General features: G+C 35.8%; 2 protein-coding genes across 2 annotated transcripts in view; one reads left to right on the plus strand and one right to left on the minus strand.

Annotated features, from left to right (window-relative positions):
- The window catches only part of LOC6033623 (eukaryotic translation initiation factor 4E-binding protein Mextli), a 28,724-nt gene extending 22,268 nt beyond the window's left edge, over window positions 1-6,456 (plus strand). Inside the window, exon 10 of the mRNA XM_038250732.1 lies at window positions 4,708-6,456. Within this exon, the coding sequence (XP_038106660.1) occupies window positions 4,708-4,959 (252 nt within the window). The 3' untranslated portion in view covers window positions 4,960-6,456. The remainder of the gene's footprint in view (window positions 1-4,707) is intronic.
- Window positions 6,457-7,809: 1,353 nt separating this feature from the next.
- Window positions 7,810-10,626, minus strand: LOC6033624 (mitochondrial import receptor subunit TOM70). The gene is made up of 4 exons (XM_038255425.1): window positions 10,281-10,626; window positions 9,670-10,040; window positions 8,165-9,611; window positions 7,810-8,103 (listed from the first exon to the last, which is right to left on the minus strand). The coding sequence occupies exons 2-3, from the start codon at window positions 9,951-9,953 to the stop codon at window positions 8,168-8,170; spliced, it is 1,728 nt and encodes a 575-aa protein (XP_038111353.1). The 5' UTR covers window positions 9,954-10,040; window positions 10,281-10,626; the 3' UTR covers window positions 7,810-8,103; window positions 8,165-8,167.
- Between the last annotated feature and the right edge of the window lie 4,420 nt (window positions 10,627-15,046).

The raw sequence follows: 15,046 nt of genomic DNA on the forward strand, positions 1-15,046 counted from the left end.
ATAACCTCTTTTATGAAGTAATATTACATCAATTTAGACAAAATAAGGTACACGAAAAATAAAAAAAAATCTATTAAATTTTTTCATGTATTTTTTTTTATTTAAAGAAAATAATGAAATTATGGTCACCAGAAACGGAGTTACAGACAGCCTGATCAAGTATAACACTTGTAGAGTACTTGAATGCATCAAATGAAAAAAAGTCATTCATTCTAAATAATTCATCAATAGAACTAAAATATTGACTTGAGCAACTCTCTACGAAATCGGCCGATTTCGACCATTTTTATTTTTTGTATTTTTTTATTTGACTCAAACTTTGTGGGGGCCTTCCCTATGACCAAATAAGCTATTTTGCGTCATTGGTTCACCCATACAAGTCTCCATACAATTTTGGGAGCTGTCCATACAAAAATGGTATGTAAATATTCAAACAGCTGTAACTTTTGAGTGAATTTTCTGATCAATTTGGTGTCTTCGGCAAAGTTGTAGGTATTGTTGAGGACTTTTGAGAAAAAATAGGTACACGGAAAAAAATTGCAGATTTTTTTATCAACATTGAAAATCGGACCATTAATTGCTGAGATATCGTCATTAGAAAATGGTGGGCTGATTGGGTGAGACTTAGAAAACTTCAATTTTCGTGTTTCTTTTTCTTAAAGCGGCTTTATCTCAGCAACCCGAGGTCCAATCTTCAATGTCTCTTAGACAATTTTATAGCAAATTTTCTGAACATTTCAAAAAAAAAAAAAATTAGAAATGGTCACTCATGGTCACTATTTTTAAAAATTGAAAAACTGCAAATATTTCGCTAAAATCAAACTTTCGGTGGCTAAATCTTGAAAACGGAGCCCTTTATCAAAAAATCTGTTAAGTACTTTTCGATTGCAAATTCAATTTTGCTTTAAAAGTAATGTCAAACTTGTTTTTGCATAAAACTTCAATTGTTTCCAAAAATCACTATTTTTTCAAAAATTCATAACTCGGCGGCAGATTTTTGTCCCCTAAAACATATAAAAAAATCTCGAAAATCAAAAAATACGTATTTTGGGAAATTGAGTTTTAGTGAAAAAAAAAGTTGATAAAAAAATCTGCAATTTTTTTTTTCCGTGTACCTATTTTTTTCTCAAAAGTCCTCAACAATACCTACAACTTTGCCGAAGACACCAAATTGATCAGAAAATTCACTCAAAAGTTACAGCTGTTTTTTTTTGTATGGACAGCTGCCAAAATTGTATGGAGACTTGTACCAATGACACAAAATAGCATATTTGGTCATAGGGAAGGCCCCCACAAAGTTTGAGCCAAATAAAAAAATACAAATAAAATCCATTTCCGGTTTTGGCAGAGAATAGCTCAGTTATCTTTTCAGAACGCTAAAATTCTGCAAATTTTCATTTGGTTCGAAGTTTTCACCGCTGAAAGTTGTTAGCCTTAGACACAAAAAAAATTAAATTAATTTTTTATTGAGTTAGTAATTTAAAAAGTACCAGCACTTTCTGATAAAAATATTTAATGAAAAAAATAGTACTTAGTTTTTATGAAACATTAAATAAAAAACAGAACACAAATGTTGTTAAATCTGCAAAAACTGAGTGTCCGAGACAATAGTTTGATCGAATCAAGCAATAATATACACAGTAAAAAAAACATGGTAATATTATTACATCTGGAAAGGAGAAAATGTGTAATTTTTCTTCTGAAAATGTGTAATTTTACCACTTTTCTGGTGTAATGTCACTTTTTCAGTCTAAATTGAGGTATAATTACATCTTAAAAGAGGTAATATTCAACCTTCCAAAATAACACTTTTATAATTTATACAATTTTTTTCTGTGTAAAACACCTGTTTTAATTAATTTTTAACGACTAAACATAATTTGTCACCCAATATTTCACTTCACTTTTTCTTCTCAATAAGAAATTTGTACTGTAAGCTTATAATTTGTCTAAAAAGATTTTTTTTTTGTAAATGAAATGTGATCACTTTGACATTCTACCAAATATGAATGGCTGCATCACTTTTAACTTCGAGTAACTTACCGATCTGCGCAATGAGCCCATTTGTCCGTTGATTTCGGCGCACTTCGTTCTACGATATGAGTCCTTTTCGCACGAAAAGCTTGATACGAATGAGGCTGCTACATGAAGCTCCATTTATATCAACACCAAACCCCCCCCTTCCCCGGGCATTTTAGCATATTTTTTTTGTATCTTGATCTGAATGTTGCACCAAACTTGTCGCCTCGTATTTGTCGCAGAAACATTCGGCTGTCCTGGGAATCATTGCTGCTCGAAACTGGTGTCATTTTTTGGGTTGGAGAAGCCTGCGAGGTGGGAATCGAAAGGATGAAGTACAATGTTGTGAGTCGTTAATTTTTGCTTGGAACTTTTGGCCATTTCACACTTAATTTTTTCACTTACTCACAAATTTGCATTTTGTCCGTTGACTCTTCGGCGCACGTTGCTCACGATAGATCTTGCTTCACGACAAAATGAATGCTTCACGCATGTTTAAGACCATACCAAGTTGCATTGCGTTTGCCTTGGGATGCGCAAAATTTGTTCGGGGTACATTTTCTAGATTTTGGAAGTTATGCTAGAAATTTAGTTTTTTAAGATACACTTATCCACAGAATGTCTTGTCTGTGACTGATGGTCTATCTAATGTTCTAAATTTATTGTTTTTTTTTCTTCTAGTAGTTCATATTGTTCAGATCCAAACTGCATCATTGAAGGGGGTATTAGACTATGGCAAACAAACTCACACTTTTTTGTTTGTTTGACAGTTTACCAAACTCGTAAACAAAGCCAAATGTATGCAGGCTGACGTTTTTGCAAACAAATGCAGGCAAACAACAATGCAGGCAACTACCAAACTGTCCAAAAGTTTATTTGCGAGTTTGTTCGTTTGTCATAGTCTAATTGCCGTTCAAGAGCCAAACGACAGGCGACACCTAGTGTTGAGTAGCAGAACAGAGCGAAGAATGTCGATTGAAATTTCCGCCCTTTGAGGTTATGTATGCGAATTCTGTTTTGTTAAATTCCAGCGTTGAGAACATCTTTTGAGCAAAAATTCGAGCTGATACTTTGTTAACTTTTGATGCTCTATCATTTTAAACAATATTATTTTTTCAAAATTATTTTTTTTTCAATTTTTTTTATTGCGTTAATTTATAGAGGGCAAAGAGTTAACAATCGTACTACTTGAATTTTTTCTCAAAAGTTGTTCTAAGCTGTAAATTCAATTTTAAGTTTTCATTCCTATGTAACCGAACAGCGAAAATTTGAATCGTCATTCTTCGATGCTTTGCGCCATCTGTCGGAATTTTTGAGCTTTTGATCGCAATACCTTTTTTCCTTCAAAAGTGGGGAGATTTGATCCCCTTTTTGTATCGCACATAATTCTGTCCTTTTTTTTTACAAAACTATGAACTTTTTGAAAAAGATGAATGCTTAAACATTTAATTATGTTTCACTGATAAGGGTATTTAATCAGATGAACTCTTTGAATCATGCCAAGCGTTTGAAAAAAATATATAATAATCCGGCATTTTCAAAATGTTAGCTATTACTTGATCCCCCTTTCAACATGTTGAAGAAAGTTTAAGCAAAATGTTTCTTATTCATCAAAATATTTGATTTTCTATAAGTTAAAGCAATTTCACCTAAAACCTGTACGTTTGTGTTCAAAATATATCAAGTTTAGTATGTAAAGTATTTTTGAAAAAATATTATTTTGTAGGCCATAATTAAGCATATTTACAAAAGCTGGTAATTTTTGTTTACAAAACATTTGAAAAATGGTTCAAACTGCAGTAAGTCATGTACTACTATACTAAAGGAAACCATGTACGAAAAACAAACCAATTAATTAATCTTGAGGCTGATCCCAATGACTGTAAAAATGAAGGTATTAAATCTCCCTTTCAACGCACTTTTTTAAACAATTGATTTAAAAATAATATGACGATAAATTTAACATCAAATGCACAAGGGTTGTGTAGTTGATAAGTTTATCAAAAAATTCATGTGTAAAAATATTTTTTTAATAAATTTTAAGTGTCTTTTATACATATCAAAACAAAGAAAAAAGATTTATCAAAGATTTTTGGAAGCAATTTTTAGAAAAATGTGTGTAACTCAATCTAATTTTTTTTTTAATTTTTTCTTTGTTTTCTACAATGAGTTTGAGTCAATTTTGCACAACTTTCTAAAACAAAGCTATTTTTTTACCCACATGCTGTCGAGATACAAGCTTGGGATCAAGCGTCCCCACTTTCCTCTACACGACCGACTTGCTTCGAGCGGTAGTATAGTTTATTGTTAAAATATTAAAAATATTTAGAAATAAGTGTTGTCAAATATCTTGAGATTTTAACTTTTTCTTAATCTGTTTTTTTTTTTTGCAAACCTTCCTTTTCTATAAAAAAAACTTCCTTTTTGAAAATTAGTTTAAAATCGACGGGTGATTTTTTTTTTGTTAACAGAGCTCGTTGCAGTTTCTATGGAATTTCAATGATAATGTAACAGAAAATTTAGGTAAAAAGGAATGGTAGTCAAAAATATTGTCTTTATTTATGTAATATATTTACTATAATTTTATAATACTATTTCGTAAAATTTATTTTTTATTTTTTTAAACATTTTAATCAAAATAATCACTAAAATATCTTCTTCTTCCTCATTCTAAAATAACACCCCCAGGACGTAAACGACGACAAGGGCCGCTTCAACGGGGACAAATTTCTAGAGATGAAGAAGCAGTCCACCCTGGAGGACGGCGGAACCGGCGGTGCCGGAGATACTTCCGGCGAGTCGGCCGAGCGGGATGAGGTGCCGTCTAGCTCGACCACGCCCAAAACGACCACGGCTGACGGCGAAAGTGGTTCCGGAACGACGAGCACGACGACTGCGACTGCGACTACGACGATAGCCAGTGAATCGAAGGAGGGCTGATTTTGGTGGTCTTTTTCTTCTTCTTTGAATTTTACGTGACGCGTAACTTCTAATGATAGATTACGATTATCTGTTTTTTGTTATATTTTATGTAACATTAACGATTAGAAAGCGAGTATGCAAGTGAGAGAATGAGGAGGAGATAGAGGAGAGAAGAGCAGCTGCTAACTATTTACTGGAACCTTAACTATTTAATCCGCGTAGACGTTTAGTCGGAAGTGCTCTCCGAGTTTGGAGCAACATTTCGAACCTTGAGCTTAACCCTCAAAATGGTTTCACTCTACAAAGTTGCCACCAAATTATGTGGCTTGAGATGAATTAACCATAAAACATTTCACATCCCCCAACATGAGATTAATCGTAAACCGTAAAAAGGGCCATTTTTCATGCATTGAAATTGTTTGAAAAAGGGTTCGACGAAAGTGAGATCATACACGTACTAATCACCAAAATACACACATTTCATAATCATCAAAAGAAACAATCTCTCTTAGAAGTAGGAAAAACAACCATCAAATGTATACCATTTCGATAAAAAAAGAAACAACTAAATCATCATAATCCCTTCTGCTAACCACCAAATAATGATGCTGAAGCTGTGTATTAATCAAACATCTAGTCTACCAAGAGCAAAACAACAACCCAGAAACCAACCAACAAACCTACAACAATTGCTCCGAGAGAAAAGAAATAAGAAACACAATAGATTTCGTTATCCTTCCCTTCAATTAATTTGAAAAAAAAAAAATCACTTTTCAAAGCGCACCCACACCAACAAACACACTGCTGTTGATTTTGTTTTTTGGAATTTATATTTTTTGAGTTTCGTTTTTTTCTACATTAATTTTATTTATTACCAACCCCCGAACGTGAATTGTTATTTAATTTTTCTGTTTATATTTATTCGTATTTATGTAACCCCCTTTTCCCCTTAACAACAAAAACAGATGTCTCCTCTCAAACACGATTCAACAAAAAAAAAGCACATTAAATTTTTGTTAAGTTTTCTGAAGATCTTATGAGAAACAAAAAAGTGAATTTTATCGTTAACCCCACATTAGAACGTTTACGCACGGTGAAGAACTGAGTAACTGTTAGACTTTTTTTTCTTTGAGAAGAATTACCCCAATTTTTAAGCTTTCTCACACTTGAGTGAAGCGACGAACCTTCTTGCATGTAAACTATGTCGTTTAATTTATTAACAAGCCAGAAAGGAAAGAGTGGTTAAAGAAGATTACACGCCTACACGCAAAACAAAACATTAAAGAATGTTAACCTAAAGAAGAACCACATATTAATCATTATTAGTTTAAACGTCCTCCTTATTTATATTTATCCAGTAACTCAAACCGTTTAGGAAAGAAAAAGGTGAAAAAAAAGTTCAGACAAAAAAACACAAAAAACAAATCTAAAATTCTAACAAAATGTACCTCTTGATCACAGACTGTGCTTTTGGACTAAAAAGAGGAATCAATAAAACTTTTTGTAAAAAACTGAGACAATGTGTTGAGCAATTATTACATATTGAGAAAAACTAAACTGCTATAAAAAAATTGCGGGATTTTGATCTCTTAACATCATAAGTCCCGTCTCGATTATTCGAAGGCCTCGGATAAAATTCACTTTGGATAATCGAATCCTCCGTTAATCGAATCACGAAAAAATATTTTTTTGCAATTCCACTGTGAAACTGTCAACTTTTCCTGCCCTTCTGGAGAAACGAAACGGCCTACTTTTCCCTACCAAAAATAACAGAATGGAAAATTAATTCCTTTCAATAACAGTGCTGAAAAGTTCTACTTTTCAGCACTGAAATGGGTGCTGAAAAGTTGAACTTTTCAGCACTAGTATCGAAAAGTAACATTTTTCAATATAGTTTTGTTTTGAACGATGAATTTACTAAACACATGAATGTTTGACATAAAATTCCATTAAATAAGCGTTTTTCGGAATTTTTGCAAAAAATGTTGTAAGCAACTCGTTGCAAAACTTGACTTTTCAGCACTCGTCGTATTTATCCAACTCGGTAAACCTCGTTGGATAAATGTACAACTCGTGCTGAAAAAATCTTCTTTTTGCAACTTGTTGCATAAACTACTATTTTGATTGTATATTTTTGATTTTACATCGAAAAATGAAGTATAAAAATTTTTGCGACCAATATTTCGATATTTAGAAAAAAAAAAAATCATAACTCGGTCAAAGTTGGGTCAAAGTTTTTTTTGCATAACCTGGAAATTTCTGAAAAGTTGGCATTTTATGTCCCCTAAAACATATCAAAAATTAAAAATCGTGTTTTTTTGCAAATCAAGTTTTAGTGACAAAAAGTTAAATAAAAAATCACCAAATTTTTAATTACCGTATATCATATAATTTAGTGTAGTCCATATCCATACCTACAAAATTGCCGAAGACACCAAATCGATTAAAAAATTCCTTCAAAAGATACAGATTTTTGAATTTTCATAAATCATTTTTGTATGGACAGCTGCCAAATTTGTATAGACAAACTAATGATGCAAAATGGCTTCTTTGGGCATACCGAAGTTTCAGCCGGATTAAAAAATACAAAAAATAAAATTGAAGAAAAAAGACCGATTTTGTAGAGAATTGCACTAATGCAAAATGACTTCTTTTTACATGGACAAAGTTTCATTCAACCAATAAAATACAAACATAAGACAATTTGCGAAATCCTAGAGAACAACTCAACCTTAAAAAATCTCGTATTCCGTCAACCGTCAATTGCAACCTTATTGCCCTCCTCCAATCCCGCGGTGGAGACGCCCCCATTGAACGCTAGTTGTTTCTTTGACAATTTCTTTCAAATAAACAAATAAAAATCATATCGTTTTACAGCAGTGTAACATAACTCTTACAATTTAATATTTAGTTACCTTAATTACAATACAATCTTTGCTTTTTTGCTGAATGTGTGTATTGTTGTTGTTGTTGTTTGAAAACCTAAAATTTATATAAAGTACCATAATTTGCCACAATTCTCGCGCGCAAACGAGTTCGTGTGTGTGTGTTTCGAAACGATTATTGGTTCGCGTTCGTGAAACGAGGGGGTGATGCACGTGGAATTTTGAAATGAAGCACGGAACAACTGAGGGTAAAAGCATTCTCTGGGTGGCGTCGCGTCTGAAAAATTAAGGTTTTTTTTTAGAATTTTGTTGGTTGGTGGTTTGAATGGGGGATTTACGGTTTAGAACTGCGGCATCGACGTCATTTCGGCGATACTTCGAATGTCCAGCCCCATCGACTTGGTGACGTTGACCTGGGCGATCGCGGCATCCTTGAGCGAGTACAAATGGACCAGTTCCATTTCGGTTTTGGCGAGCTGGATGGCGCTCTCGAACAGTTTGATCGCTTCCTGCAGCTTGCCGCGCTGGACCTGAATCGTGCCGAGCGTTTCGTACGCAAATTCGCACTTGTCGTCGATGGCGATGGCCTTCTCGATAAGTTGCACGGCCGACTCGACGTCTCCCTTCCACTGGAGCTGGAGGAGGGCTTTGTGGACGAGGATTTGGGCGTTTTCCGGTTCGATTTTGGTGGCTTTTTCGAAAAAGTTGTCCGCTTCGTGGTACTCCTGCTGGTCGGAGAGTACTTGCGCCATGAGGCTGTAGCATTCGACGCAGTCCGGGAAGCGGTCGATCGCCTCGCGGAAGGCCCGCATCACCTTCATGAGGGCGCCTTCGTCCTTGTTGATGAGGGCCTGTCGATAGCTGGCGTAGCATCGGTGAATTTCGATGATGCCCGAGTCGGGACAGAGGGCGGATGCCTTTTCAAAGTCACTGATGGCCTCGGAGAGTCGTTCGATTAGGATGTAGACTTGGCCGCGGTGGTGGTAGATGTCGCTGTTGTCCGGATCAACTTGTTCTGCTTGGGCGAAATATTTGAAGCATTCCTCGGGGATGTTGGGCACGGTTTGCATGGCCAGCGAGGCTCGCTTGATGAGGGCGTTTGCTCGGAGTTTCTTGTCGGCCAGTTCCATACCGATGACGGAGTCCAGATCGACGGTTGCTTCGGGGTAACGTGCGGTCAGGAGGTAGAAGGTCGCCCTAAGCAGGGTGGCTTCAACCTTGTACTCGGCATCCGCTTCGCTCGATTCGATTTCTTCCGTACACGCGGCCACAATTCCGTCGTAAATGCCCTGGTCCAGCAGCAGTTTGGCCTTGACGAAGCCTTTAGGTTCGGTGCTTGCAATTACCAACTTCCGGATTGGATCGTCCGCAAACGAGGCAAAATAGTTCTTGACGAAGAATTTGGATGGTTTGAGGTCGGTCTTTTCCTTCATCGCTTCCGTCGCGTGCTGCTGGCCAAGTTCCTTGAGGACGCGATCGGCGATGATCAGCGTGTGCTTGTTTTGGAATCCCTCGATGATGCACGCTGCGGTCGTGTCCTCCAGCGATTTGGCCAGCTCTTTCTGCTGTTCGTACGCCTTGGCACGGCGTTTCAGGGCTTTCAGGTATTTCGGGTTACAATCTAGCGCTTTGGTGCAATCGTCAACGACCGCGGACCACTTTTGGAGGTGCTCGTACGCGGCGGCTCGGTTCTGGTAAAACGTGGACAAGTCGTTTATTTCCGTCGTCGGACATCGCTCGATGGCCAGGTCGTACGCCTTGATGGCCTCGTCGTATTTGCCTTCTCTGAAGTATAAAATAAATTATAAACAAATTTCTGACCAAGACATTCACGAAAACTCACCTAAAATGCGTATTTCCCTCGTTCTTGTGCTTTTGGGCCTCCTCCAACGGCGTAAGCACCTTCCGCTTGGCCGGAACATCCTGCGAGCGGGACCGATCCTCCCCGTCCAGCGAGATGGTCTTGTCCTTAATTTCACCGAGCTTCTTCTTGGTCAGCTTGTCGCCGCCTTCGCCCTCCGGTTCCGCCGACTTGCGCCAGTACAAATAACCGATTCCGAGCGCGACCGGCGCCCCAATCAGAATGGCCAGCTGCCACTTTGGCAAACCCGTACTGCCCGTGCTCATCTCTCTTATCAGTGTTGATTTTTATCTATAACCACACTCTCGTAAGTGCAAAATTCGCCGTGATCTCGTGAAAAGACGGTGTTTTATCTAAAAAATAAAAAGATTAGCGCCCGCGGCTGAAATTTTCACAAACTGACGTGAGGAGGCCCGATTACGACACTTTTTTTGTGATAACACACAGCATGTGTTTGCTGCGATCATCGATTTTTCATCTTGTTTTCTCGCGGCAGCCAACCAAAACCCAACCGCCTACTGCCACCCAACCAAAACAATAACAATCGCAATCCGCTCCACCCCGTCGTGACATCCGTGACGCCCTCCACTCACCAGCAACTTCCAAAAAACATGAATTTCGTTCGCATCCGAGCACGATGTTCCGTCCTTCCTTCAACACAAGACTTTTTTTCTGCCTTCTATTTGCCCCGGCGAATCATGCCCCTCGAAGTCGAAGCCGCGCGCCGCACCGCGGTTATGTAACCAATATTTACGTACGTCAATCTGGAGCACTTGCACCCCACCCCCTTCGGTGGTCACGTTCCTCCGGTGAGCGTTCCGGAACCGTGGAATTGTTTCGGCACGGGGATTTTCACTTTTTTCTTTCACGAGTTACGGGATTGGGAAATTTGCTGCGACCCAGTCGCGAGTTGAACGATGTGATGGGAACTTTCTGCTCGGGGTGTGGCGATGACAGCCGCGGCATGAATTTGGTTAGAAAATTTGTTTCGAAAGCTGTGTGCACGGTGGGTTTGAAGAGGTTCGAAAGGAGAGGGATATGTGATGGGGGTTGCATACATTCGGGGGTTTGGATATTTAATATTTTTTGCTTAATTTTGTTTTTATTTGATGATTATATAAAAATTCTATTGCCTTTATTTGATAAAAGACCCCAAAATCTTATTCTTAACGTAAAACTAAAAAAAGGAGCATTTTATCATAGTTCATTATTCAAACACCTTTTTGGAAATCTCGACCCCCCCTCGTGGAATCTTTTTTTTTGTATGGAGCGTGGACAATCCCCCTCCCCTAAATTGTCCATGGTCCCATATGTAATGTTTTTATTAAAACTTTTAGCAATCGAAATAAGTTCTCAGTACAACTAGCTGGAGAAGCATGCATGAATTATGTTTTTTTTCTCCAAGAATCGGTTTCAGTCCCGGTAGTTTAACACTTTTTGGTTGTTGGCAAAGGTTTATCAAGTTAAATTTAGTTTTTTTACAACCTTATTTTCAAAAAGTATCAAAAATGTTTAAAAATGGTAAGGATTTTTTTTATTTGACTTCTTTTTGCAACCTTTGACAGGTACCAGTTTTTTTTTTATTAATTTAGCTTAGTGTCCCATATCGACGTCGTCGTGCTATCATGTCGCACCCGCCATTTTGACGTTCCGAGAAAAACGCATTTTAATGTTTGACCTTGAATATACAAAAACGAGAGCACGCAATGTAAACAATAACAAACACGTTTTGTTTGGCTGACCATTCTGTGCATTGTCCCAAAGTTGGGTTGAAGTTGGTTGCTGGAGTTCCGAGTTATAATTACAAATGTTTACGGTAGTCTAGCTTGTACGTGCGACAAACGCATCCTGACTTTCCTGGCCTGAAATCCTTTTGGCCTTTTGTCGCACTTTCATCAATTCTCATAGAGTGACAAGATAGCACGACAAGATTGAAACTACTTTCATATGTAAAGTGACAAACATGCACGGAGTTTTTTCGGTTTTTGTTGAATATCTCAGGATTGAAATCGAATTTTGAGGATTCGTGAAGGTCAAAAGGTGAGGCATTGTGAGCTGCACAAAATGGCGTTCTTAACTCAATTTGGCCCAAAATGCACGTACGACAAGTTAGCACGATGGCGACGATATAACAGAAATTATGGGTATGTTTTGTTTTATATTCATTTTTTTATACTTGTACACATACAAATTTTTAGCAAAACTATTTGTGTCAAAGTAATTTCACTCAAATTCAAACGAGTGTTTGATAAACCCAAATAAACTTAAAAAAGGAATTATGAGAAAATTTCAGTTGGTAGCATTTCTATATCACAGACTAAGATGTATATTTTTTATAAATTGTCGATAAACCTTTTTTTACTCTTTTTTAAATGTTTTCTGCTTTCTTTTTAACCAAATTAGAATATTTCATAGAGATATGATCAAGATTCAATAAAAAATGTTGGCAGCTAGTAGCTGCCAGCTACATTTTACTAGGGCTTTGATTTAAAAAAATAATGAAAAGCATTTTTATCCAATCATATTTGTTAAGGTTGCACTTCTTGGTCATTCGCTGCCCTATTTTTTTAATTGCCTTGAAGAAAAATATTTTTGAAATCGAATCTTAATGAAATATCAAAAAATAAATTGTATTCAAAATTAAAAAAAAATATAAAATATTTTGAAATTAAAGATTTGATGAGGAAGACAAGAACTTCCTAAGCTTAAATTTGTGATTATTTTTATTATTGTTCACAACGATAAAGCTTATTTTTCTGAGTACAATGACATTTTTTACAACTGCAAAGGATTGAAAATTGATTTTTAATTCGATTAAAAAACTACTTGGCAGCTTTTTCCAAGGGGACCATAGTTGATTCTTCGAAAAAAAAGTTTTCTTGTCAGTTTATTTTGTTTGCATTAAAAAGAAAAATAAAACTGATAAGAAATCTGGAATTACTATTGTTATCATATGGGACCATCCATAAACCACGTGGACAACGTTTTGGAAATCTCGACCCCCCCCCCCCCCTCGTGGACAATTGTCCATACCAAAAAAAATCATTTTTGTATGGAGCGTGGACAATCCTCCCCGCTCCCCCTAAATTGTCCACGTGGTTTATGGATGGTCCCATATGTAATGTTTTTATTAACCCTCTCCCGCATTTTTGTTTTTTGGATCTCTAATGGTTACTCCAGAGCACCAAAACTTTGAACTCAAATATCTCGGAACTGACACAACTTTTCATGGTGCTTTAAGTTGCAGGTGTTTATGTAGAATGTATACTAACATCTTCCCAAATTTCATCACATTTGGTTTAGCACAAGCAAAGTTACAGTGTGAAATGTAAACAAAAATGGGCCAATTTTAGGGAAATAAATAAGACCTGTTTTCGAAAGCCCGTAAAAATTACCAAACACAAAAAAATATGAAACAAAAAATGTTTTGCTATCATTTGAGCCTTGGACAAAAACCCCTGTGAATAACATTGTGAGTTTGGACCGGTTTTAAGTATTTTTAAACCTTTTTCATTTGGTGCACCAGAGCACCACCTAGGCATATGAGCAACTAAATATTAAGGAGCACTTTTTTCTAAATTTCAGAAAAAACTTATTTTTATCAAAACAAAAGTATATAAACGTTTTGACTATTCATATACAAGACAAAACATTGTTATTAGACCGATAGTTTTATTATTTTCCTCATTTTTCAAGAAAATGGTTGTTTGTGGGTTTTGAATGAGCCAATCATAGAAACCTGAAAATGCAGAGATTTTAGAATTTGTAGTTAAATATAGTCTTACAACAAAGAATAAGTAGTTTTTATCACGTTTCGAAGCGTTTTCGAACAAATGAACCAATAGATTTGAAGAAAACAAGATTTTGTGGTTTAAAAAAAAGTTGCTCATCTTCCTGATGGTGCTCTGGTGCACCACTTCAAATTCTTATTTATTTAAAGTTAAACAAAGACTATTAAATCTTTATTTGCATGTTTTGTTTTAAACAAATCGATAGAAAACGCATAAGTTTTGGAAAATATTGTTGGTTTTTTTTTACAAATTCATATATTCTGCAAATTTGCGATAGAAGCCTAACTGTAATGGTGATGAAAGCAGGGTGTACCCCATTTGGCATAATGGACATTTGGCATAACGGGTTTTCAAGATGGACGTTTGGCATAATGGACGTTTGGCATAATTGGTCCAAGACATCAGGGACGTTTGGCATAATGGACATTTGGCATAATGGACGTTTGGCATAATTCGTTCAAAACCCATCAAGGACGTTTGGCATAATGGACGTTTGGCATAATTTTTGCTAGCTATTGATCCTTGCACTGTAACTTGGATTTGGCCCGCACTTTTCTCTCGCACTTTTGACAACAAAATTTCCTAAAACTAGGCAACCAGCAGTTGTTTATTTACATTTCTAATCGCTGTTTCCACCAAACTGGCCATTCGCACTTTAAAATTGCGATTGACAGGTGAGCAACATCGGCTCGCTTTGATCATTTTTTGAGAAAATTATAATTTCCCAAGCCAGTTTGACAAGTCGCAATAGTGCGATCGATAGCAATAATTTAGTGCGAAGTCCAAGTTAGTGAGAATTGCGCAATATTTTTTTTCCTTTTTTCTAAGCTGATAACTTTACTTTAAAAATGATTTTTGTTTTCAAGAAATCTAGTATCTTTGTCATTTTCTCCCAATAGATGTATTTTTTTCCTTTTTTTTCTTAATAAAGCTTGAAAATGCAATTTTTCATAAATATAAAATGCATTTTTTTCATAAATATATAATATTGAGATTTGTCTTCTTTTGAAATATTTTGCAGCTAATTTTTTGTATTCAATTATTCCTTCTTTTATTTTAAATTCAACCTAACAAAGTGATGTAAGTTTTGCCAGTCTTTGAAATTTAGCAATAAAGATTTTATACTGTTTACCCTTTTCCCTCCTTTTTCAAATTCAAACTAAAGAATTTATGTACATTTTGCTCTTCTTTAACGAAATGCATTTAATTTTTTTAAAGCAATTTGCTCTTCTTTCATTTTAAAGCTAAAATAAGGTGAAATCTCTCAAAAATGTGCAGTTTGTTTTTTTCAAAATTTTGCAATCATTGTTTTTATGCAATTTTTTCATCTTTAATATTCATCCTTAATAAGGGATGTACCTTTTTTCTTTCTTTAAATATTTGACAAATGAGTTATGAAATTTTCCCTTCTTTTATTTTAAATTCAACTTTTAGAAGGGAAAATCTCTAAAAACAATACTTTTTGAATATTTGACAATTAACTTCGATTATGAAATTTTTTATAACATTTATATTTATTTATATAAAATTCAACTTATGGAAGGAAAAGTAAATTTAAAGATTCACAT

This window comes from Culex quinquefasciatus, chromosome 2 (genome assembly GCF_015732765.1).
Source record: "Culex quinquefasciatus strain JHB chromosome 2, VPISU_Cqui_1.0_pri_paternal, whole genome shotgun sequence".
In the NCBI taxonomy this organism is placed as follows: domain Eukaryota; kingdom Metazoa; phylum Arthropoda; class Insecta; order Diptera; family Culicidae; genus Culex; species Culex quinquefasciatus.